The sequence below is a fragment of the Oculina patagonica genome, chromosome 11 (assembly GCF_052425735.1).
Source record: "Oculina patagonica isolate OP01 chromosome 11, crgOcupat, whole genome shotgun sequence".
In the NCBI taxonomy this organism is placed as follows: domain Eukaryota; kingdom Metazoa; phylum Cnidaria; class Anthozoa; order Scleractinia; family Oculinidae; genus Oculina; species Oculina patagonica.
In genome coordinates, this window is record NC_135768.1 from 23,406,700 (window position 1) to 23,432,243 (window position 25,544).

Genomic DNA, 25,544 nt, shown 5'->3' on the forward strand with positions numbered 1-25,544 from the left:
ATTAATACAAATAAATGATCGTCGTTGTTAATAGGGGAGGTCAAGCCATCCTTGCTGCCATTTTACCATTTGAACAATAATCAAATACCTTCACCCTTTTCTAGTCTTCTGGGAACAAGGAGAAAAGATGCGCGACTCGTATGTGACGTTTAAATAAAATAGCGGCATGCGCGCTAAGGCAGAATCGCGTACGCTGGCCAAGGTTTTGAGCCTTTTACCCGCACCAAAACATTATTTAACGCAGTTTAGCACGGTAGAAAAAAGTACGTGTAAACAGGGTATCAGCGCTATTTTTTGGTACGCGTACCGTTTTTATCCGAGCCGTGCTAAACTTTTTCTGCCGTGTAAATGGGGTTAAGGGCTTGGTACGAGAGATCAAAATTAAGGCAAAATTAAGGCCATTATTCTCTAATACCCGATTCCCTCTATAGCGCGCGCCTGCAGGGAATCACGGTAGTTGTATTCATCAAACCATGCGCAAGACTCAGCAACTTGCATCGTTGCTGAGTCTCGCGCATGGCTTAATGAATACAACTACCGTGATTCCCTGCAGGCGCGCGCTATAGAGGGAATCGGGTATTGCTTGGCACAGATTAGATTTCCAATGTTGACCCAAATACTTCCGATGATTTCCAAAACTAATCCGAAGACTTTTGGAAGTGAACCGAAGATTTTTCCGATGTAGGCCCGAAGACTTAGGAAGGTTTCGGAAATTTATTCGAAGTATTCTGAAGACGAACTGAGGAGTTATGAAGCTTATCGTCCCGTGATGCAATAACATACATGTTGTCAATTCAGAAAATATTCCTTATTAGGCAACTATGACAAATTTACCCAGTTACTTAGGAGTCAGAATAAAACAAGCGCCAAACTTCCTTTTCGTGAGGCAACATTTATTTCTAAATGACAAACACTACTTTAATAAGTCCATTCATCCGTGGACTGATGCCTCAAACTCCATGGCCTGCTTGAGTTAGGTACGTACACAATAGCCATTTTTACTGTGTGCGAAAATAAACATAGATTAGCAGTGCGAAGGAAAACAACCTCTTTATTTACAGATAGCCTGTGCTGGACGCTTAGCGTCGGGGCTGAAGAGGAATAACGTAACAAAAAAAATGCATTATTCTAGAGAAATGTCGCTGATTATTTCAAAGGAAACATAACTTCCGTTATATCTTTATTGCCAAACTTTTGGGCTATTATTCTATTATTCCACCGTAAAAATTATCGCCAAACAAACTAATAGATACACAATGCATGCAGAGAAGTCTAAGGTATAAGCATATTCATGTTTACAGCTAGCTGGAAAAAAAGGTGACATACACAGGACATGGAATGTTGAATAGGTTCGTAAGCAATTTGCGCAAAACCATCCTCACTTGCGCGTAATTTTAGGAAAATGCCTAAACATATTTATCATTTTAAAGCTACTAGAACCAAGAATGACGTGAAAACGTTAAATGAGCTGTGATCAATTAAGTGCAAATAGAGCGATGTTTCTAAATGTGGCAAACGTTTGTGGGATTAAAACGAAGAGCAAATTGTCTAAAGCCCGACACACTTTTGGAGAGAAGAATTTCAGGTTCCGGTAGGCGAAATTTTCATCACTCTCTGATAAACTCCTTTGCCGACAATTTGAACTCGAAGTCGTAACTTTATCATTTTTTGGGAGTGTTTGTCTATTGCAAAATAGGGTAAAGGAAAACTGGCTATGGTTGAGGGAAATAAATAACTTATTTCCCTCAGGTCCATAAAAGAAATTCACTGCTCCTAAAGGTATTGGCACAAATAACCGGTAAAAAAGATATTGGCGCCGTATCCTGTCCTTCTTGCGGTTTTCGCTCGTCTTCTCGAAAACTACTACCAGAAATAAAAGGATTCAAGTGCATTAGCGATACCAACTTACCAGTACAGCATGGGAGGACACCCACGGTATCCTCTGCCACATTCAGTTCCACCTCTTTTCACCGGCTGTGAAAAAGAAAAAAAAACTTTATCCACCAGAGCAATATTGCACTGAGGTTCTAAGCGCCTTGTTGGCTAGCGTCTTTTTATATCCAAAGATTGAACTCATTGAACTCACCTATATCTGAGATGAAAGATTTGCTATGATATGACCACGTTCGTAAAAAAAAAACCTTAACAGAACAAAGTAGTCCAAGGAAAGTGGAATAATTTGCACTCTCAGGTATTACATGCCTATTTATTTCACAATCTCCTTAAAACTGTTAACTAACAGAATCCTTTGTGTACTTAGAAGTTTATTTTATTGGTTGCTGATCATGACTATTTCATGTTTAATTTTCGTCTTTTTCGCCCCCTCATCTTTCCTATATATTTTCCACTTTTTTCTCTACTACATAACTATTATATCGGTTACATTTACCTCCTTTTCAATCTTGTTGCCGTCCTCCATATCCTGTTGTCTGAAAAATATAACAAAAACGATCTTATTAGAGAGACTACTTTAAGCTGTAGGCACGTAACTTAACAAAATATTAAAAACACTCAGCTTGTGATATAATCATCGCAAGAACAACCCTCATCTCTCGTAAACAACTACACGAAAGCGCTTAAATATCGAAATTTCTTTTACAAAACATTCATTTTTTCATTTCCAAAAACCACCAAATATACAGCTTAAAAAGACGGCCAAAGAGCAAACGAGAACAGTTAGTTTAAAAATAAATGCAGCATTCTAAGAATGAACGTGGATTAAAGTGCACCAAATTTGACTTCGTGATTTACTGTCAAAAATTCAAAATTGCCATTTCACTGATAATCCGTTTCTCTTTTCCTCATATTTAAAGATAATGAAGCAAGCTTATGGCCAAAAACAAACAATTCATCAGCTAGTCACTCTAGTCATGATAATTATATGACTTAAATTTGATATTAAACCATACAGATTCTTTCTTACTCATACGGCATGGCAGAAGCAGCCAACAGGCAAAGGGCAAAGACAAACACAGCAAATCCTCCTTTCATCGTGAAGCTCTGAGTTCCTCTAAAAATGAAGTTAGTAGATTAGGTATCACCCAAAAGTCAATATATGTAACTTCAAAACTCCCTTAGTGGCTTTCCCCTGGACATTTTCGTGATTACGAGTAACTGCACGGGTCAACCTCCTAGAAGGGATACGTTACCCTTCTAGAAGGGTCAAAAGATAGCCCTCCGTTACATGTGTAAGGTTATCCCTAGGGCTATCTCTGCCAAATAAATCCACGGAAACCTGAAGCCGTTGAATTCGCATTTTGTCTTGTACTCTTTAGAAAGTAAGCCTAGAGGAATGCATGTAACCTAGTTGTGAAGGTTTTTAAGTCTTTCGAACTTGCAGTTAATGTAATCTCATCGTCAAGATTTTAAAGCGCAAATAACGAACTTTTAGTTTTTCAAGACGTACACTGGACTTTTGCTTTTTGCAAATATTTTACATATGATTAGTTTTATTTCAGTTACGGTTGATCTATTGTCGGTTCAGGCACGTAGGGCCAGCTGTGGTACCGCAGTTTGAAGTGTGGTTAGAAAGATTCACCCTGAATTGGATTTCCCTTGAACAGTATGTTACAGAACGGATAGCCCATCTGTCAAGAAATAATAAAGTAGCCTTGTTTAATTTTGCGAAACGAACAGGAACAGGTCTTCAGAAAGGAATTATTCTCTGCCTCTAGCTTGACGTTGGTACACAAAGTTGAGAGAAAACATTTTTACGTACCTAGCTGTTTGTGTTGAAAATTCTTGTTACAAATGTGATTATAATACTGCAAAAGATGCTTAATTTTTAACTTTAACTTTAAATTCAGCCAAATCTTCGTTACAAGTTATCTCTCAGTTAAGAACTGGATGTGACGTGTGGCTTTCTGTCCTTTCAAAGGATTAATATGGAAGGGATGTTTTCGTCCTTTATTGGGGAGGAATCTCATTAACGTGCATGGGGGCTGGCAATACACGACAGCGTGACGTCATAGAACTTTGTTACTTCTTATGATTAAAACGACGGTAAGGACTCTAAATCGAAACAGCTTGACTAGGAGGAGGGTTCAGGGTGACCCTGATAAACGCACGCTAACAGATGGCTCGGGGAAGAGGGTAACCCTCCTACCAGGGATAACTTTTCTTCATAAAAACAGGCTCTTAGTTTCGCTTTTATGAATTAGTCAGCAGACGACTTGCCAGTGCTCTTGCTCAATGGGCAAGTGAGAATGAAATCTAATTTTCCTCTTAAGAAAATCTACTTGTCCCGGACCAACGGACGGGTGTTTTGTTGAGCTTACAAAAGCGTAAAATTAAAGCTTAATAGCTGAAATATGCCAAAATACTGCGATCGTATATAAATTGACAATAAATACAATGGCCTTTATTTAAGCTCTTAAATTATTTTTCATTTTTTTTTTTTTAAAAATTGTTGTTATTTAAGAATAGAACATGAAATTAACAGCTAAAGCTATAACAGCGTTCGTATGCAACTCGCTCCTGGGGTCAAAATTTGTAAACTGTTTGTTTCAATCCCCTTTTTCGGCTCTGAAAGTCCAGGGTACGGTTCTTTATAAACAAATGCGACACCTGTGAGAGAAAAAATCTTTTTCCCATGGAATTCGCAAGAGCAAATGTCCAGTGTGTAAAATGAAGGCAAAACGGCACATGGATTTTCGCTACCTTGACAACGGAAATGATTTTAACAAGCACGCTAACAGGCCTACAATGTATCTATATAATGTAATTTTGCATTTTATATCCTGTTAAAAATTAAACGAATTTACTTTCTTAAAAGAGATATTATGTAAAAGTATGTATATGTACTGCCTGGTGTCGTCGTGTATTGTAAATCCGTTAATTCGATTTGTTGTACGTGCTATAAGCTGACTATTTGCCGATGTGTTTTTGTTCTAACACAGGGTTTCAACAATGATTTTTCTTTGCATATTGTTGCAAAACCATATCGGGTAGATTTTTTTAATACCAAGAAAGAAAAAAAAATTGCTTCTGAAATAATCAGACAACTCTCGGCGCTGTCGTTTTCTACGATCGATAGTCTATTCGGCTACGACTCGCAAGCATTTTGTTCTCTCGAGCAAACCTTTAACTCACACTCTGTCAATTAATACTGTTTCTCGTTCACGCTGTTCTTTAGAAGATATTTTAACATTAACACCTCTTTATTCTTCTAAATTATTTGTGGATGGCCCATCTGTCAATGTAAAATTATAAAGCAGCCTTGTTAAATTTTGCGAAACGAACAGGAACAGGTCTTCAGAAATGAAATTATTCTCTGCCTCTCGCTTGACGTTGGTACACAAAGTTGAGAGAAAACATTTTTACGTACCTAGCTGTTTGTGTTGAAAATTCTTGTTACAAATGTGATTATAATACTGCACAAGATGCTTAATTTTTAACTTTTACCTTTAAATTCAGCCAAAGCTTCGTTACAGGTTACCTCACTGTTAAGAACTGGATGTGACGTGTGGCTTTCTGTCCTTTCAAAAGGATTAATATGGAAGGGATGTTTTCGTCCTTTATTGGGGAGGAATTTCATTAACGTGCATGGGGGCTGGCAATACACGACAGCGTGACGTCATAGAGCATTGTTACTTCTCATGATTAGAATGACTGTAAGGATCTTTTAAGATCTTTTTAGGATCTTGTAAGACGCTTAAAAGCGTCTTACAGCTTGACTGAGAGTGGGGTTCAGGGTGACCCCGATGAACGCACGCTAACAGATGGCTCGCGGGAGAGGGTAACCCTCCTACCAGGGATAACTTTTCTTCAAAAAAACAGGCTTGTAGTTTCGCTTTTTACGAATTAGTCAGCAGACGACTTACCAGTGCTCTTGCCCAATGGCAAGTGAGTATGAAATCTAATTTTCCTCTTAAGAAAATCTACCTGTCCAGGACCAACGGACGGGTCTTTTGTTGAGCTTACAAAAGCGTAAAATTAAAGCTTAATAGCTGAAATATGCCAAAATACTGCGATCGTATATAAATTGACAATAAATACAATGGCCTTTATTTAAGCTCTTAAATTATTTTTCATTTCGTTTTTTTTTTTTAATTAAGAATAGAATATGAAATTAACACTTAAAGCTATAACAGCGTTCGTATGCAAGTCGCTCCTGGGGTCAAAATTTGTAAACTGTTTGTTTCAATCCCTTTTTTCGGCTCTGAAAGTCCAACATACGGTTCTTTATAAACAAATGCGACACCTGTGAGAGGAAAAATTTTTTTCCCCATGGAATTCGCAAGAGCAAATGTCCAGTGTGTAAAATGAAGGCAAAACGGTACATGGATGTTCGCTACCTTGACAACGGAAACGATTTTAACAAGCACGCTAACAGGCGACAAAGCCTACAATGTTTCTATATAATGTAATTTTGCATTTTATATCCCGTTAAAAATTAAACGAATTTTACTTTCTTAAAAGAGATATATTGTAGAAGTACCGTATTTACTCGAATAAGCGCCGCCCCCGAATAAGCGCCGCCCTCAAATAAGCGCCGCATTTGGGACAAAAAAGTTAATAAGCGCCGCCCCCGAATAAGCGCCGCAGTCCCGATGCGGCGCGTATTCGAGGAATTTCTTTCAACTAAAAACAGCACTACAGAGCAACTCTTAAAAAAAACTTGGACATATTTTCCATCAAAAGCGATGTGTTTTAGTTCAAAGTGATTATTTTACCGTTCGCCCATTAGTTTTCTTTCCAACATTCCTACAATACATAGTTCTGAAAATGTTGTAAAAGCCGCGAACTTTGCCCGGACAGCTAGTGCCACTCTTCTCTTCAGTAAGAGACGAATACTGACGATCAAAAGACGGGATTTTTTTTATTACTGTAAAAGATTATACTCTTTGTGGCGTTCAAATTTTAAATAAGCGCCGCCCTCAAATAAGCGCCGCCCTCGAATAAGCGCCGCACTTGAGACGCCAAAAATTTAATAAGCGCCGCGGCGCTTATTCGAGTAAATACGGTATGTGTATGTACTGCCTGGTGTCGTTGTGTTTTGTAAATCCGTTAAATCAATTTGTTGTACGTGCTATAAGCTGACTATTTGCCGATGGTTGACTTTGCCGAGCCTGTTGTTCAAACACAGGGTTTCAACAATGGTTTTTCTTTGCATATTGTTGCAAAACCATATCAGATAGATTTTTTTGATGATAAGAAAGAAAGAAAATTACTTTTGAAATAATCAGACAACTCACGGCGCTGTCGTTTTCAACGATCGACAGTCTATTCGGCTACGACTCGAAAGCATTTTTTCTCTCGAGCAAAACGCCAACTCACACTCTGTTAATTAATACTATTTCTCTTTTAGTTAACGCTGTTCTTAAAAAGAGATTTTAACAATAACACTTCATTATTTTTCTAAATTATTTGCGGATAACCTATCTGCCAAGAAATTATAAAGTAGCCTTGTTTAATTTTTCGAAACGAACACGAACAGGTTTTCAGAAAGGAAATATTCTCTGTTGTTATTTAAGAATAGAATATGAAATTAACAGCTAAAGCTAAAACAGCGTTTGCATGCTGTTGAGGATATTCCTCAACAAAGGTCTTTATAACAAGTCCATTCCACCGTTCCAGTTTTTCAATTAAGTAAGACCATGATGCTTCGGTAGTTTGTCGTGAAAAGGAAAAATCGCACGTGGTGAAGCGCTCGTGTCTTGTGTGTTCAACGCTGAAGTTGTGAATTCTTACCGCTTATACCGAGTCCTTTCATCATATGGTAGGTTATTAGACTGTGTTACATCGAATCTCGTTTCGCAAGGTAATTTTGTTATGTCCCGTAGGTTATTACGCCTCGTCAGTGCCTCGTCACAAGGTTGTAATCCAGATGAATGGTCGACATCGGTTGTTGTGTAGTGACATTTTCATGGACATTAAACTCGTTGTGTTTATGAACGCTGTTCCTGTGTTTCTCCCCCGCCTTATATGTCCAGCCCGGACATTGATGTAATAACCATATGCTGTTATTATCGCTCCTAACTGTGGAATTGTGCTTATTATTTGCGTGGCTTGTAACTTCGACTGGCGAGTCGCCGATTGATCAAAGGAAACCGCCGCCGTGCATCATGTCTCAGGCTGGAATTCTTTACGAAAGATTCGAGTCACTGGAAAGATCTCGCCGAGGATATTTATCTTCCATTACAAGAGTGTGCAACACGCTGGACGAAAGTTTAAAGGATTTTTGCAATGTTGTGAAGGTACGAACCGAACAAAAACAACTTAATACTGCTTTGGAACAATACTGTGCATGTTGTGATAAATATGCTAATTTGCTTGACACTTCCTGTGAGAAATATCAAAGTGTTTTGAGCGAGCGTGCTGCTCAACATTCAAGGGTACAAGCGTACAATGATAAAATTGAACAGTTTGTTGTTAGTGCTGCTGAATTTTACAATAATGAAGTGTCTGAAGATGTGAAAGTGTCAAGGAAACATTCCCCGCCAGAATCTCTAAAATCGGGTAAAAGTTATGCCTCAAGACTGAGTGTATCTAGTAGCAAGGCTCGTGAAGCTAAAGTGCAGGCTGCAAAGGCAGCATTGATGCAGCAACAAGCTGAAGAAAGAAGTAGGAAGGCAATTGAACTAGAGGCAAAAAGGAGTGAAATGGAAATAGAACGAACGCAATTGGAACTGCAACAAAGACTGGAACTGACTAAATTGGAAGCAGAAAGGGAGGTTGTGGCCGCAAAGGACCAAGCGCAACTAGCTAATCTAGAAGCCTTTCTGGCAGAACAGGAAATGTCTGAACTGAACAATGAACAAGAAGGTATTAAGTGGTCTCCTGAACTTAAAATCCAACCAATGGGAAATCTGGTGCAAGTGCCAACTGTTTCTTTGCCTTCTGTGATTACTCCTACCTCTGTGTCAATGGCTAACCCACCTTTTACGTCTACGCCTGCTGCAGATCTGATGCAACCCCCCGCAGTGCCAAATGTTTCTCTGCCTTCAGTGATTACTAGCAGTTTTACTCCCAGCTCTGTGTCAATGGTTAACCCACCCTTTATGTCTACGCCTGCTGTAGAAAACCCTGCAACAACTGCCTCCATGTACACTAATCGTGGAATATGTTTTAATGGACCACCTGTGGTTCCAAAAATGCATCGTAGACCAGCTGTGGATGAGAGTGACATATCTAAGCCTGTCGAAGTTAACTGTCAAAATCGAACCCAGTCACAACCGCTGAACTCTGTGACCTCTACGGTCGAACCTAATGTGTCTAGTGCAGAAGTGAGTGAAAGCCTTGCAGCCATCATGACCTCGATGGAAAAGATAAGTGCTTCTCATGATCTCCCTCATGTGCGAGTTCAAAAATTTGATGGATCACCGCAGCAATACCCAGCCTTTCGTCAGAGGTTCAAACAGTTGGTTGAGTCAAAACCACTTGACGATGCTGTCAAAATGACCCGCCTTTTACAATTCCTGGAGGGACCCGCACTTATTGCAGTTCAGCGATATGAGCCCTTGCCGGGTGGTTTAGCAAAGGCACTTAAGACACTAGAGGACCGTTTCGGTCAGCCTTTCCAAGTAGTCAGGGCATCTGTGGAATCTCTTGCGAAGGGACCTGTAATACAAGCTAACGACAAGGAAAGCCTGCAGCAATATGCAGACATGGCTCAAGTTACCTATGACACCCTGGAGTCTGTGGGATACTTGAATGAAATGAACGCAGATAACCTGGAAAAAGTTATTATGAGACTGCCTAAGTGGATGCAAGCAAAGTTTGCTGAACGTTTGAAGCGCCTGGAAAGTGACGGTCATGCGATGCCAACCTTTAAGGATGTTGTGGACTTCCTTAAGGAGCGAGCCTTTGTTTTAAACCATCCTTTCTTTAGTTGTGGTAGTGGTGAAAACATGGCTGCCAAAAACAGGTCTAAGAGTAAACTACCTGTGCTTCCCAAATTTCCTTCACATGTGAATATGGTGACAGGAAAGGGACAGTCTTGTCAACTGTGTCGTCAGCCTCACCGCTTGTACCAATGTGAGACATTTAAATCCAAGTCACCTGAGGAACGAAATGAATTTGTTAAACAGCACAAAATATGCTTCAACTGTATTAGCTCATCATTACACAACTCCAAGAAATGCCAGTCAGAAATAAGGTGCAAGGTGCAAGGTTGTGGAAAACCGCATCATACTTTGTTACATTTTCCTGAGCCCAAGCAAAGGGAAAACCAGGGATCTGCAAACCAGACCAGTGAGGTCAACCAGAACTCGGTGCCTGACCAAGGAACGTCGTGTACGGCTTCAACGCCTTCAACTAGTGCAGCAGCTAATTCCTGTGAGGTGTTACTTCAGGTCATTCCAGTGAAAGTAATAAGTAATGCTGGCTACCAAATCACTACTTATGGTCTAATTGACTCAGGGTCTGACATAACCATGATTGACCCCTCTCTTGTGGAGTTGCTGAACATTAAAGGAACACCAAGCAAGCTGTCTCTCACGACAGTAAACAGTGCCGAGATTGAAGAGAAAGCAATGAAGGTTGACTTCAAAATTGCATCAGTGGACAGCCAAAATGACCATGTGCTTGATGTCAACTCTGCATGGGCTGTTAAGGATCTTACGATTCCCCTTAAACACACAAAGGTGTCAGGGTCTGTGGAACAGTGGCCACATTTGCAGCAAGTGTGTTTTCCTGAAGTAGAGAGAGAGAAGATTTCAATCCTATTCGGTACTAACATTCAAGAAGTCTTCATTCCCCTTGATGTGAAGAGAGGCAACCCAAATGAACCGCTTGCCATCAAGTCATGTCTTGGTTGGAGTATACTCGGTGGCTCCTCAAACGTGCAGTCCTGCAGCCTAGGACAAGTTAACCTAATCGGTGGTGAAGACGTTTCACTGAACAGGCAGCTGGAGGAATTCTGGAAGGTCGAATCCCATGGCACCACAAAGTCTGAAACCAAATCATTGTCCGTGGAAGATAGAAGAGCCCTGAAGCTCATCGACAACTCAATTTGCCTGCGAGATGGCCATTATCAGATGGGCCTTCTGTGGAAGGATGACAATCCTGTGCTTCCCTATAATCGAGCTCTGGCTGTGGCAAGATTACAGTACCTAAAGAAGCGCTTCCTTCGAGACCCTGAGTTGGAAGTTAAATACAGAGCTGTGATTCAAGAGTGTGTGGATAAAGGGTACGCTAGAAAGCTGAGCAACGAGGAAGCTGCCACAGTCAGTGATATCACATGGTACATTCCTCATCACCCAGTGACAAACCCTAACAAGCCTGGTAAAGTGAGGGTAGTATTTGACGCCGCTGCGAAATTCAATGGAATGTCCTTAAATGATCAGCTCTTGCAAGGACCTTGTCTAACGAATGACCTGACTGGTGTCTTAATTCGTTTTCGTGAAGAAGAGGTTGCCTTTTCAGCAGATGTTGAAGGCATGTTTTACCAGACCAATGTGACGCCAAGTGACACTGACTCGCTGAGATTCTTGTGGTGGTCTGGAAGTATTGAAGACCCACCCGAAGACTACAAAATGTTGGTCCACATCTTCGGTGCCAAGTCATCACCCTGTTGTGCTAACAAAGCCTTAAATCAGACAGCTCAAGACAACAAAGATAACTATCCGCCTGAGGTCGTCAAAACAGTTTGCAGAAACTTCTATGTTGACGATGTGTTAAATTTTTCCAAAGTACAGAACAAGCTGTCCATCTGACATCAGATCTAACCAAGTTGCTGAAGGAAGGAGGCTTCCGTCTTACAAAGTTCGCAAGCAACAACCGAGAGGTCTTGCAATCTATCCCGCCAGAGTTGAGAGCGAATCCACTGCTAGATTTGGACCTAGATCAGTTACCATTAGAGCGAGCATTGGGTGTGTACTGGGATGCCCAGTCGGACACCTTCAAGTTTAAAGCCGTGCAAGCAGGCAAACCGCCCACAAAGAGAGGAGTACTTTCTGTCGTAAGCTCACTGTTTGATCCGCTAGGATTCCTTTCGCCCTTCGTGTTCTCTGCCAAGATTCTATTGCAAGAACTTTGGAGAGACAAACTCCCTTGGGACCAAGAAATTCCGGAACCTTACCTCTCGCAGTGGCAGCGCTGGTTGGAGGAGTTGCCACATGTCATCACTATTAACATTCCAAGGTGCTACAAGACTCAGGTCTCTGGAAACCCATCAACCATCCAGCTGCACAATTTTGCTGATGCATCCAGACGTGGTTACGCAGCAGTATCACACTTGCGTTTCGTAGACGAGAATGGAGCAATTCATTGTTCCTTCGTGATGGGAAAAACTCGCAACGCGCCCATAAGGGAGTGGACTATCCCTCGCCTTGAGCTTCAAGCAGCAGTGTTGGCAGCACGTCTGAGCAAGATAATTCTAAAGGAACTTGATCTGCAAGTTGATCAAACTTTCTACTGGTCTGACTCAATGACATCATTGCAGTACATCAAGAACGAAACGAGGCGCTTTCAAACATTTGTTGCCAATCGTGTCGCCGAAATTCATGAAACAAGTTCCCCGGAACAGTGGCACCATATTCCTGGTGTCATAAACCCCGCTGATGATGGTTCACGAGGTGTTAGTGCTCAATATTTTCACGCAGAGTGTCGCTGGTGGTCAGGTCCAAAATTTCTGTGGGAACCTGCCCATACATGGCCAAATGTACCAGTCAAAGATCTTCAAGATGATGACAGTGAAATACGGAAGTCGTCAGCCGTCATGTGTATCTCAAATGCTTCGCAAATTGGCCTCTTACTGCAACGTTATTCATCCTGGTCCCACTTGCTGAGAGTTATATCGTGGGTGCTGCGTTTTGTCAAGAGTGTTAGAAAGGAAGTTCCAGAGTATGTGAAGTCAAGCACACTTAAGCTGGCAGAACTACAGCAAGCGAGTCAAAAAATCGTGCGTGTGGTTCAGCGTCAACATTTCCACGAAGAGTACCTGTGTCTAAAGGGAGGAAGACAAGTGAAATGCCATAGCAAGTTAGCCAATCTGAGTCCCATCCTGATTGATGACATCATACGTGTTGGAGGAAAAGTTCATCAGGCGCCAATAGCCTTCGAGGCAGCTCATCCAATGGTCCTTCCAAAGTCTGATCACGTGTCTGTGTTAATAGTTCGCTACTACCACCATGTACTGGGCCATGCAGGCCGCGAACATGTGTTATCCGTCATCCGTCAGAACTTCTGGATTCTGAGAGGAAGATCTCTAGTCCGCCAGATCCTAAGCAAGTGCGTGAACTGCCGCAAGCGAAATGCGCCTACTATGCAACAAGTTATGGCTGATCTTCCCAAAGAGAGATTAGTGCCTTATCAGCCACCGTTCACATACACAGGTCTAGATTTCTTCGGACCGTTTTACGTGAAGCGAAGCCGCAGTACTGTGAAAGTGTATGGCTGCATATTCGTTTGCTTCAATAGCCGAGCAGTACACATTGAAGATGTCAGCTCACTTGAAACGGACACATTCATCCAAGCCTTGATCCGGTTCATCTCAGTTCGTGGTTGCCCAAAGGAGATATGGTCGGACAATGGAACGAATTTTACCGGCGCTGAGAAGGAACTTCGCCTGTCGGTTCAAGCTTTAAACGACGAACACATCAAGAGCGAGCTACATTCTCGTGAAGTAGAATGGTACAAGTGCCCGCTGCCAGAGTGGCGTTTCCAACCTCCTGCCGCAAGCCACATGTCAGGAGTATGGGAAAGACTTATTAGAAGTGTGAGGAAAGCTATGAAAGCTGTTCTTGGTAATCAAGGTGCTCTCGTTGGTTTGGGGACCCTACGTACAGTGTTTGCGGAAGTTACCTCAATCTTGAACAGTCGTCCTATTTGCCCTTCCAGTGATGATCCGAATGACCTAGAGCCGCTCACTCCAAACCACCTTCTTTTACAAAGACGGAACATCTTCTTACCTCCAGGAGTCTTTGCCAAAGAGGATTTGTATTCAAGGAAACAATGGAGGCGCGCCCAATTCATCGCTGACTGCTTCTGGTCTCGATGGATTCGAGAATATGTTCCGACCTTACAGCAACGCCACAAATGGCTACTGAACAAGCGGAACTTAGCAGTGAACGACCTAGTTCTTGTTGTGGACAACACTGTACCGAGGTGTCGCTGGTTGTTAGGACGTGTCACAAAGGTGTTTCCCGGTGAAGATTCACGTGTGCGTGCTGCTGAAGTGAAGACAAAGAGCTCAAAACTCGTTCGACCTGTGACAAAGTTGTGCCTCCTTGAAGAGACAGTATGATGATCAGATGTGAACACTGAATATTGACACTGAACATTGATTTAGTTTACATTTTTCATAAGCGACCGCTTTGGACATGTTAAGATTTCTTAGTTATCGGGTTATTTCGGCCCTACCCCCCGGGATGTTGAGGATATTCCTCAACAAAGGTCTTTATAACAAGTCCATTCCACCGTTCCAGTTTTTCAATTACGTAAGACCATGATGCTTCGGTAGTTTGTCGTGAAAAGGAAAAATCGCACGTGGTGAAGCGCTCGTGTCTTGTGTGTTCAACGCTGAAGTTGTGAATTCTTACCGCTTATACCGAGTCCTTTCATCATATGGTAGGTTATTAGACTGTGTTACATCGAATCTCGTTTCGCAAGGTAATTTTGTTATGTCCCGTAGGTTATTACGCCTCGTCAGTGCCTCGTCACAAGGTTGTAATCCAGATGAATGGTCGACATCGGTTGTTGTGTAGTGACATTTTCATGGACATTAAACTCGTTGTGTTTATGAACGCTGTTCCTGTGTTTCTCCCCCGCCTTATATGTCCAGCCCGGACACATGCAACTCGCTCCTGGGGTCAAAATTTGAAAACTGTTTGTTTCAATCCCTTTTTTCGGCTCTGAAAGTCCAACATACGGTTCTTTATAAACAAATGCGACACCTGTGAGAGGAAAAATCTTTTTTCCTTGGAATTCGCAAGAGAAAATGTCCAGTGTGTAAAATTAAGGCAAAACGGCACATGGATGTTCGCTACCTTGACAACGGAAATGATTTTAACAAGCACGCTAACAGGCGACAAAGCCTACAATGTATCTATATAATGTAATTTTGCACATTATATCCCGTTAAAAATTAAATGAATTTTATTTACTTAAAAGAGATATTTTGTAAAAGTATGTGTATGTACAATTTGGTGTCGTTGTGTATTGTAAATCCGTTAATTCAATTTGTTGTACGTGTTATAAATTGACTATTTGTCGATGGTTGTCTTTGCCGAGCCTGTTGTTCTAACACAGGGTTTCAACAATGGTTTTACTTTGCATATTGTTGCAAAAACATATCAGATAGATTTTTTTGATACCAAGAAAGAAAGAAAATTGCTTCTGAAATAATCAGACAACTTACGGCGCTGTCGTTTTCAACGATCGACAGTCTATTTGGATACGACTCCAAAGCATTTTTTCTCATTCATTTATTTATTTATTCGTTTTTTTTTTAAAAAAATGGGGAAATTACTTGCTCCCTTCCTCGTGCTTTGGGCCATTTAAAAATTCCCCTCAGCTGATTTTATTAGATAATCTTTCCACTGATATTACCGATCTTTACTTTATCTAGTCGACCTTTAGTCATGTTTTTGTATAGGATTACTGCCGGGTATCTTTCCCCCATGGTTAGTATTTGAGTGATAATAGAGATTGACGATGTTGTTGTGTATCGATTAGATCTTGTCACTGAAAGTACAACCATAAGGATATGTTTTGGTTAATCTTTATTTCAATTCAGAGGCTTAGTCAATTGTCAAAACTATTTCTATGCAAGAAGCAAGGAGTTTCACTTCTTAAGCCTCCAATAATTTAATTTTCTTTAATAGCCTCTATATTTAATTTTTAGCGGAAAGGACAGAGTTCACAATTGTCTCCTTCGCATTTCCATGTACAGTGACAACGGAAAATTTTGAGTGGGTCATTTGAGCTCCAAGAAGTATAACAAGTCCCCCCGTTTTGGCAGGCTCTTCTGCTTGCTTGCTCTGGTGTACACTCTAGGAGATTAAAAAAAATGTTAAACTGATTTAACATTTTTAAAAAATTTAAAAGTTTACTAGTAATACGTGACTCGCAGGGCCTCGCGAAGCTCTGGGCTGGGGAGGGAGGGGGGTGTTATAAATAAGGAGTGATAACCGGTTTTAACCGGTGATTTGTTATTGTTGCCTAGTAACGGACATGGCCGCGACACTCTCGTTACCAGGGTCTACTCCGCTTTGAAAATGGCGGCTCTTTCTGGTTCGTAAAGAGGTATAAAGCGTTGGGAAGCGCAGGCTATTTTCAAAATCATCGACAAATTATTGGATATTCACATTTTGGACATTTATTTCAGGGCATTAAAAAAAAGAAGAACGAACGGCAGGAGGATTCGAATCCTCCGCCCGCGCGCCCCTGATGGCCATGAAAGGTTTATAACCTGAATAGGCGTTGAGGGAGTATTATGTGGAAATGAGTGTTATTCCTCGCGAAGCGAGGCCGAAGGCCGAGCGTAGCGGGGTGTATAATTTTGTCCCTCAAAGGGCTCAGGCGGGATGAAATCTCGAGTGGAGTTTACGGTCATATTTGTGAGCTTGGTGTATGGCGGAAATGACGTCACACGGCCGCGCGCTGGTGGCCTAATGGTGTGAGCGTCGAACTTCAAATCAGATCTTCGGGACTGAGGGCCGGGGTTAGAATCCGGCTAAGGTTTTTTTTTCTTCTTCTTTTTTTATATTATTTTTTTTGTGGGTTCGAATCCTGAGCCTTTCATCTTTATCGTTTTTATTTTCGGATTAAAAAAACACTGATTTCCACATAATACGAAAATAAAAACGATAAAGATGAAAGGCTCAGGATTCGAACCCACAAAAAAAAATAATATAAAAAAAAGAAGAAGAAAAAAAAACCTTAGCCGGATTCGAACCCCGGCCCTCAGTCCCGAAGATCTGATTTGAAGTTCGACGCTCACACCATTAGGCACCAGCGCGCGGCCGTGTGACGTCATTTCCGCCATACACCAAGCTCACAAATATGACCGTAAACTCCACTCGAGATTTCATCCCGCCTGAGCCCTTTGAGGGACAAAATTATACACCCCGCTACGCTCGGCCTTCGGCCTCGCTTCGCGAGGAACAATAAATAATTGTCCGCCTTATAAACCGTACGCGTGGGCCACATTAGCGAATAAGGCGCAAGGTCTCGTAGTATGGAATTAGCAGAGCAAAGTTCTTGATATAAAAACGGGCAAGCGCCTGTTAACATCTATCGCCCGCTCCACTTCAGGGCTCTATCTTAGACGAATGTATACAGATTAACAGTTTTATGATAATATGGGCTACTTTCATATGTTAACCCTCGGACGTACACGAATTTCATAGCCCACTATAGTACAAGATAGGAGGAGGGGGGGGGGGTGGCGATTTTTGACCAAACTGATAGATGTAATAAGTTGGCTTATCAAAATTTCCGCGAGGCATGAATGAAAAGCTACTGAAAATTCAGCATCATAGAGTAAATAAACTCTTCAAAGTCGCGAAAAAACCGCACGAGGGGTGGCATACCCCCCCCCCCCCCACCACCACCACCCTTCCTTTCCGTACGTCCGGGGGTTTAAATTCAGCTTGATAGCGGGGCCTGAAAGGAAAAAAGGAATAAGTCAGTATTACACACGCCCGATTTATAAGGATTGAAGGAGAGCGAAACAACTTTTTTAAACCGCCAGAGGGAAAGAGAGTGCTAGTTTGTACGTTTAAGTGGCAGTTTCTCTTAAAGTGGTCCATCGCATTTCGGGTCGGAAAAAAGTTTTCCCTCAAACTTTGCCCAGTGAACTATCTTAGGTTGTAAGTAAATGCAACGACTTTAGTTTTTGAAAATACGTTAAAATATATTTTTAGAGCTCTCAACAGTGAAGGCTGCAAGAGGCCTAATTTTGAGCTTGGCCAGAACGAGAAATTTCATAAGTTGACGAGCTCGCCGCTCAAAAACAACCAAACGCACCAAATTATTATTATTATTATTCCTACGTTAAGTGGTCCTTCAAAGGTTGGAAACGCATGTTAATTTTGATATATTTTGATTTACGGTTCCGTAAAAATTAAATTATCAGCAACCCTTAGATCGCTTTTTGCAAACATGCAAAAGTATGGGGTCTTTGCTGGCCTTTATTTCACGTGTCCAGACCAGACTATTCTAAATTCCAACTGAATCCTACTAAACAGATGTTAGGAAGCATAGAAATATAAAAATACCTTGCACTTTTTATCTTCCTTTGCCACAGCGACTTCGAACATTTCGTGCTTATGCCAGTATTTCATACACATTATGCAAATGAGCTTACTTACTCGCATAAGCACGAAATGTTTGAAGTCGCTGTGGCAAAGGAAGATAAAAAGTGCAAGGTATTTTTATATTTCTATGCTTCATAACATCTGTTTAGTAGGATTTAGTTGGAATTTAGAATAGTCTGGTCTGGACTCGTGAAATAAAGGCCAGCAAAGACACCATACTTTTGCATGTTTACAAAAAGCAATCTAACGGTTGCTGATATTTAAATTTTTACCGACCCGTAAATCAAAATATATCAAAATTAACATGCGTTTCCAACCTTTAAAGGACCACTTAACGTAGGAATAATAATAATAATTTGGTGCGTTTGGTTGTTTTTGAGCGGCGAGCTCGTCAACTTATGAAATTTCTCGTTCTGGCCAAGCTCAAAATTAGGCCTTTTGACGCCTTCACTGTTGAGAGCTCCAAAAAATATATTTTAACGTATTTCCAAAAACTGAAGTCGTTGCATTTACTTACAACCTAAGATAGTTCACTGGGCAAAGTTTGAGGGAAAACGTTTTTCCGACCCGAAATGCGATGGACCGCTTTAAAAGAAACTGCCACTTAAATAAGGCTTTTGAGCGCGGCGGGAAGCAGGTTTCTTTACATTTAATTCAGTGACAATTTTTGGAAAAATTCAGCAGACAAGAGGTTAATGTGGTGAATGTTCGATGTTTTTTAATATAATATGCATTCCCATTTATTCAACCTAAATCAAAATCGTTGCGTTACCACAAAAGCCCTGATCAATCGAGGTTTGTGTAGACACATTTTATTATAAAGCAACGAGATTTCAAGGATAAAAAAATATTTACCTTTGCGAAAGAGCTGGCTGCCAACCGTCCCCACATCTCTGCCTTCAACAGCTGATATACGAAGAACATAACACAGAGACAAGAAAAGATTAGAAAAAGAGAAGCATTTATACAAAAACCGAGTTACTGCGCGCGCTGTGATTGGTTGATGCCTGTTTTCTATTAGAACACAGACGCACAGATGACGTCAATGCGTGGAGTGACTCTCGCCCGTGATCAGAGTTCATAGCCCAAATCGGTGTTGTCGGCAACAGAACGAAAAAGTTCAGCTAAATTATAAATCAACAGCCTTTCGGAACATTTAACTGGGCTAAACAAGCTTGAATCAGACAGTGAGTGATTCAAGAAATTATCGAAATCTGTAAATGTTTGTCCGATGTTGAACAGTTGGACGACGCCACAGAAATGCCATGAATGGCGGTTGAAAAGCTTCTCTTGGGTTAGTTTTTTCGTTGAATTGTAAACAGTGCTTCGTGATAACGAAACACTTTATCGTGAAATAAAAACAACTTTTCCTCGCTGGAAAATTATAAAACAAATTACTCAGACGTTATTGCGACACTGGTAAGGTAACCCGTTACCCCGTTTATAAGCGTTTTACTAAGAACCCGGCAGAGCTGGCTTGGGTATCGAAGGCAGTCGCTGTCAGACGTCATCAAAGTTTATCTATAAAAAGCCACTGTTATTAAACGTTTAGATCTACACTGTACTTGCAAAACTGCCTATTCTATTATAAATACAATCTTCCCTGAGAACATTAGTAAGCTAATGCGATAACGTTACATGGGGGGGGGGGGTATATCGGGGGGCGGGGGCTTATAATCTATAATGCAATTTTTTTTGTTTCATATTAGCGGGAGGGGGATTATAAGCGGGGAAAGGTGTTATAACCGGCATTTTACGATTTTTTGGCAACAAGAAGTCAAGTCGAAGCTTAAAAAACGTTAGATATCCAGGTGGAAGTTGTTAAGCCCGAAATATGTCTAAAAGAAAATTTATCGCTGTCGACTTTCTTTACTTGTTTCCATAGATGGATACGGTGTAATGGCTAAAAACCAAATTCGCTTTCCTAGGAAATAAGCGAGTGTGAACAAACGATACTATCTTTAATCATTGCCATAGAATAACATACGCCTATAAGAAACCAAGTTCGTGCTCGAAGGAAACAGCGTGAATGCATAAGAGAAATGACATGATGTTTTGACTGCGTTTTGTGGATAAGTATTGCCAATCCAGTATCACAGAACCCATAAACGTTTTAACTGATAAAAAATATTTACGCTTAGAGTAGGTTACTAAACGTGAAACAAAGAAATAAAAACAAGGATAAATAAGACCAATCCGTTATAAATTTACGTGCAATCAACGTATTTTAACTTACCTCCAATGCCAAGCATCAATACGACAAAGGACAGGACCACAAGAATCTTCATTGCTCACAAGTTCTTGGAATTCTTCGAAACTCTCCTTAACTGCCAACTAGAACTTCTGGGACGTTTGTTTCTCCAGTGATATAATTTTTATTTTCTGGAACATTTATTGGCTCAACGAGATAAATTATAAATATCGACTGAGTGGGTCAATGCATTTTACTTGCCTTCTTTTCCTTTTTCGTATAGTTAAGCCAATCATCTTCTACGTTATCTATTCATCGTGGCGAACCCCATTTAGTCCCCCATAATTAATTCAGTTCCATTAGCGACACGACATCTTGTATTTAACCTCGACCGAGTAGGGTTAATGTATTTTGCTTTTGTTCTATGTCAATGCAAAATAATATTAACCAATCATCTGCCTTGTTCTATTTACCGTTACGAACGACTTGCTTGTTCCGTTATGCTCGCGAGCAATCATCCGACAACCCCCCTTAACAGTGGTAAAATTTTATATTTAAATATTGCATTATGTCATTGCTTCAAAATGTCCCGTGTAATCACTATAGTTTCATTTGCGAAACAACATTGTCGCAAGTGCCGGTCTATTGTTTTCGTGGGCAGTCAAGCGACCAGCCCCATAACTAATTTTGTTTAATTAACGAAGTTACCTGTTGTGGTGTCACGTAAACGGCGTTGCTCGTCTTAAATTTTATTCTAGAAATGCAGTTTACTGACATCAATAATATTGTAATGTAGTCCCTCCCGAATCTGCCTTTGAAGAACTCTGCATAACGGCCTAGCCATGATGAAATAAAAAATATTTACGACGCGCAGCGGAGTATTTTTAACGAAATTTGAGGTGTTTGGATAGCCGATGAAACACTGTCTCGAGTGCTTGATATATCTTCTCAATCGAAATAAAAACCAAGGAGTAAAAATCGTAAAAATCTACGCTAATTAAGATCGGGCATCCAAACCACCGTCACAGTTATGATTTTTATTGTGTTAGTCTTATGAATTATTAATGAGTTTGAGAAAGAGTGATACACCTTACCACCTGGAACCAGATGAATCACAAGCAGCCCAAACTCACGACACGAGAAATCGAAGTATGTTTGTGTTTTGCAACGCTTTCTCACCTTACAATAGTATAAGGAAAATGTATTTTACCTCTCTTCTTTGTTTTCTTTAGCTATTTAACTGCTTTGCTAGCCCTAATTTCATTAATTTAACGGCCGATCAGCTTAATATAATTAATATAATGTTCTATTCACAAACTTTACTCTTTTTTACAGTCATGGCTGCCCTTGTGGTTCTCTGTAATTTTGGAAGCAATTTTTCATTCTGGTAACTTAAGTCCTTATTTCTCAGGTACATGACGTTTCCTTCTCAAACTCATTAATAATTCATAAAGCTAACACAATGAAAATCATAACCGTGACGGTGGTTTGGATACCCGATCTTAATTAGCATAGATTTTTACGATTTTATTTCTCCGTTTACTCCTTGGTTTTTATTTCGATTGAGAAGATATATCAAGCACTCGAGACAGTGTTTCATCGGCTATCCAAACACCTCAAATTTCGTTAAAAATACTCCGCTGCGCGTCGTATTTTCAACTCTCTTCTCGGTGTTTGGATATCCTGATGAAACACTGCCTCTCGTGTTTGATATATTACATGAAAGTCTCCTGGAATGTTCTCTTAAATTTAATCTAGCGTCGTTACTGTATTCGATAATTTTAGAGATCGTGTAAAATAAAATTAAAGGTCTAGCGAACTATCGCTTTTGATCGCGAATTGTCGTTGTGCTAACGAAAATTCGTTGAATTATCGGTCTTTGTTCTAGCGAAACATCACTCCAAGCGTCGCGAATTGTCGTTTTTGTTCTAGCGAAATATCGCTCATAGCGTCGCGAATTGTCGTTGTAGTAACGACAATTCGTTGAATTATCGTCCTTTGTTCTAGCGATGTATCGCTTAAAGCGTTGCGAATTTCGTCCCGAATTAGCGAGCGAAAATTCGAAGAAATGTCGGGAAAACAAAGAACGAAATTCGCGCTTTTCGTTCGCATTACTTTTGCTGTTTTTGTCGTTTTACTTGTAACGCTTACATAAAAATTACCTCGGTTTCTCGTATAGTGAATTTGCGCTGTCCTTTAATTTGTCATCAAAAGAAAGACTTCCTGTAAATCGAGGCTTTCGTCATTTACTCTGAACCAGCTGCCGTCTGTCCGCAACAAATTAAATAACTGAAAGAGTACCGCAGTTTGAAAAATTAAATCGTTCTTTATGATGTACATCTATCAAAATTAGCGGTCTGAGGGAAATTTTCAAACGTCCCAAAGTACGAGGAAGGGAATTAGGGAGCAACAAATTCTCGTACTCTTTTTGGACAAATGAAAAAAAAAAATGAAGGAATCTAATGCGGGATGGCAGATCGAGCATATTGTTTTTATTTCGAAAAAACATGATTTTTCCCCAGCGTCAAGTATTTTCAAAAACAAATCTCAATCGCACATTCATAAGTCGCAGAGGTGGCCATACTGTTTTTGAGGCAGGTCTTCTCTTTAAATACCAGAAATCTAAGAGGGATCAGAGTAAGATATTGCCCTGAGAGCAAGCGGAACTAAAATCTCCTAAATCACAGACCAAAACTATAAATAAATCACGTTAACTGAACTGTTTGTTGGACAGATCAGTCTCTGGGTTATGCTAAAATTATCAAACGGCTCGCTCTTGGTTTCTATCGACTTTTCATGCCTTCTACAGTATTGTGCAAAAGTAATGCAAACGAAAAGCGCGAATTTCGTTCTTTGTTTTCCCGACCGGCATTTTTTCGAATTTTCGCTCGCTAATTCGGGACGAAATTCGCAACGCTTTAAACGATACATCGCTAGAACAAAGGCCGATAATTCAATGAATTGTCGTTACTACAACGACAATTCGCGACGCTATGAGCGATATTTCGATAGAACAAAAACGACAATTCGCGACGCTTGGAGCGATGTTTCGCTAGAACAAAGACCGATAATTCAACGAATTGTCGTTAGCACAACGACAATTCGCGATCAAAAGCGATAGTTCGCTAGACCTTTAATTTTATTTTACACGATCTCTAAAATTATCGAATACAGTAACGACGCTAGATTAAATTTAAGAGAACATTCCAGGAGACTTTCATGGAAAGGTCATGTACCTGAGAAATAAGGACTTTTAAGTCCCGATAATAAAAAATTGCATCCAAAATTACAGAGAACCACAAGGGCAGCCATGACTCTAAAAAAGAGTAAAGTTTGTGAAATAGAAAATTATATTAATTATATTAAGCTGATCGGCCGTTAAATTTATGAAATGAGGGCTAGCAAAGCAGTGAAATAGCTAAAGAGAACAAAGAAGAGAGGTAAAATACATTTTCCTTATACTATTGTAAGGTGAGAAGAATATATCCACTCGAAACACAAACATGACTTCGATTTCTCGTGTCGTGAGTTTGGGCTGCTTGTGATTCATCTGGTTCCAGGTGGTAAGGTGTATCACTCTTTCTCAAACTCATTAATAATTCATAAAGCTAACACAATGAAAATCATAACCGTGACGGTGGTTTGGATACCCGATCTTAATTAGCATAGATTTTTACGATTTTATTTCTCCGTTTACTCTTTGGTTTTTATTTCGATTGAGAAGATATATCAAACACTCGAGACAGTGTTTCATCGGCTATCCAAACACCTCGAATTTCGTTAAAAATACTCCGCTGCGCGTCGTATTTTCAACTCTCTTCTCGGTGTTTGGATATCCTGATGAAACACTGCCTCTCGTGTTTGATATATTACTTCGCAGTTCGTGAATCCACGTCGGCAAAACTTAAGTAAAAAGCTCTGTTTTCTTGAAGTTTGTTTATTAGTTCCTAATCTCGTGGCGATATTCTTTAGAATAGTTAAAATCTTGCTCGTTTAACGGCCTTCCTTTTTCTTAGTTAGTGATATCAGAGCTTATGCGCTATTTAAGTGCATTTTTAGCGTGTGGATTTTTGGAATCTACAAAGCAAATCAGAGATCCTGATGTTCTTTAGCATTTAGTAAGTTGTCTTTTGGTTAACAAATACAAATATGCGAGGAGAATAAAATAATAATACAAATAAATAATCGTCGTCGTTAATAGGGGAGGTACAAGCCATCACTGCTGCCATTTCCTGCCATTTGAAAAAAAAATATATACCTTCACCCTTTTCTAGTCTTCTGGGAACAAGGCGAAAAGATGCGCGACTCGTATATGACGTTTAAATGAAATAGCAGCATGTGCACTAAGCTGGACAAGGTGTTGAGCCTTTTACCCGCACCAAAACATTATTTAACGCAGTTTAGCAGGGTAGAAAAAGGATGTGTGAACAGGGTATCAGTGCTATTTTTTTTTTTTGGTACGGGTACCATTTTTATCTGAGCCGTACCAAACTTTTTCTGCCGTGCAAATGGGGCTTAAGGTGATTCCCTAGTATTGCATTGCGCATCCTTACTGCGCAGAATTTTACGCGTAATTAGCGCGCGCACATAAACAAGATGGCGGCTTTTTTCTATGCGGCTTGGCTTGCGCGCGAGAGAGAAATTATCGTTTTCTCGTAAACGAGTTCGGTGACCTATCATTTTTTTCTCTTAGCTCGAGAATAATTCTTTCTTTGAAATGAATACAGATCAATTTCTATGTCAGAATAATACATTATCACCGAAAACGTGTACTTTGCCAGTACTCGAAAAGGAAATATAAGGAATTATATTGTAAATACAAGGTCTTCTTGCTCCTAAACGAATACGGTGACCCCCTTTTTATTTCAAAATTTAACTTCCGTTAAGGTAAACAACCAACTGGCAAAGTTTGGTTGGAAATCTATGAGCAGTTTTATTTCAAGGGAATTACCTTAATCACATTGTCCGTTTCATTTATTCCTAGGGTGTAGCTATGCGGAAGAAAGACGATTACACTGCAATAGGCGGACAGACGTGTGTATGACAGCTGCTGAAGGCAAACCCGCATTTTGCTATGTGCTGTATAAACCGGGTAGCCATCGACCCGGACGCTAAGACCGCAAAAACTTTTCAATTGTTTAAATCACGGC

General features: G+C 40.3%; 2 protein-coding genes and 2 long non-coding RNA genes across 4 annotated transcripts; 2 read left to right on the forward strand and 2 right to left on the reverse strand.

Annotated features, from left to right (window-relative positions):
• Positions 1-872: 872 nt before the first annotated feature.
• On the reverse strand, positions 873-5,479 carry LOC144630144 (uncharacterized). The gene is made up of 5 exons (XR_013566463.1): positions 5,404-5,479; positions 2,924-3,008; positions 2,390-2,429; positions 1,910-1,974; positions 873-1,001 (listed from the first exon to the last, which is right to left on the reverse strand). It is a non-coding gene; the product is annotated as an uncharacterized LOC144630144 (long non-coding RNA).
• Positions 5,480-7,622: 2,143 nt separating this feature from the next.
• Positions 7,623-11,658, forward strand: LOC144629456 (uncharacterized). The gene is made up of 2 exons (XM_078487659.1): positions 7,623-7,720; positions 7,785-11,658. The coding sequence occupies exon 2, from the start codon at positions 7,959-7,961 to the stop codon at positions 11,655-11,657; it is 3,699 nt and encodes a 1,232-aa protein (XP_078343785.1). The 5' UTR covers positions 7,623-7,720; positions 7,785-7,958; the 3' UTR covers position 11,658.
• LOC144629457 (uncharacterized) lies at positions 11,658-14,728 on the forward strand. The gene is made up of 2 exons (XM_078487660.1): positions 11,658-14,511; positions 14,576-14,728. The coding sequence occupies exon 1, from the start codon at positions 12,224-12,226 to the stop codon at positions 14,186-14,188; it is 1,965 nt and encodes a 654-aa protein (XP_078343786.1). The 5' UTR covers positions 11,658-12,223; the 3' UTR covers positions 14,189-14,511; positions 14,576-14,728.
• A 1,055-nt stretch (positions 14,729-15,783) lies between these two features.
• LOC144629775 (uncharacterized) lies at positions 15,784-20,543 on the reverse strand. Its single transcript, XR_013566418.1, has 3 exons — positions 20,440-20,543; positions 19,059-19,109; positions 15,784-15,935 (listed from the first exon to the last, which is right to left on the reverse strand). It is a non-coding gene; the product is annotated as an uncharacterized LOC144629775 (long non-coding RNA).
• Positions 20,544-25,544: the final 5,001 nt, after the last annotated feature.

Excerpts from the sequence above, each read along its gene's own strand:
- LOC144629456 (XM_078487659.1), top strand. The coding sequence starts at position 7,959 with ATGCTGTTATTATCGCTCCTAACTGTGGAATTGTGCTTATTATTTGCG.
- LOC144629457 (XM_078487660.1), top strand. The coding sequence starts at position 12,224 with ATGGGAAAAACTCGCAACGCGCCCATAAGGGAGTGGACTATCCCTCGC.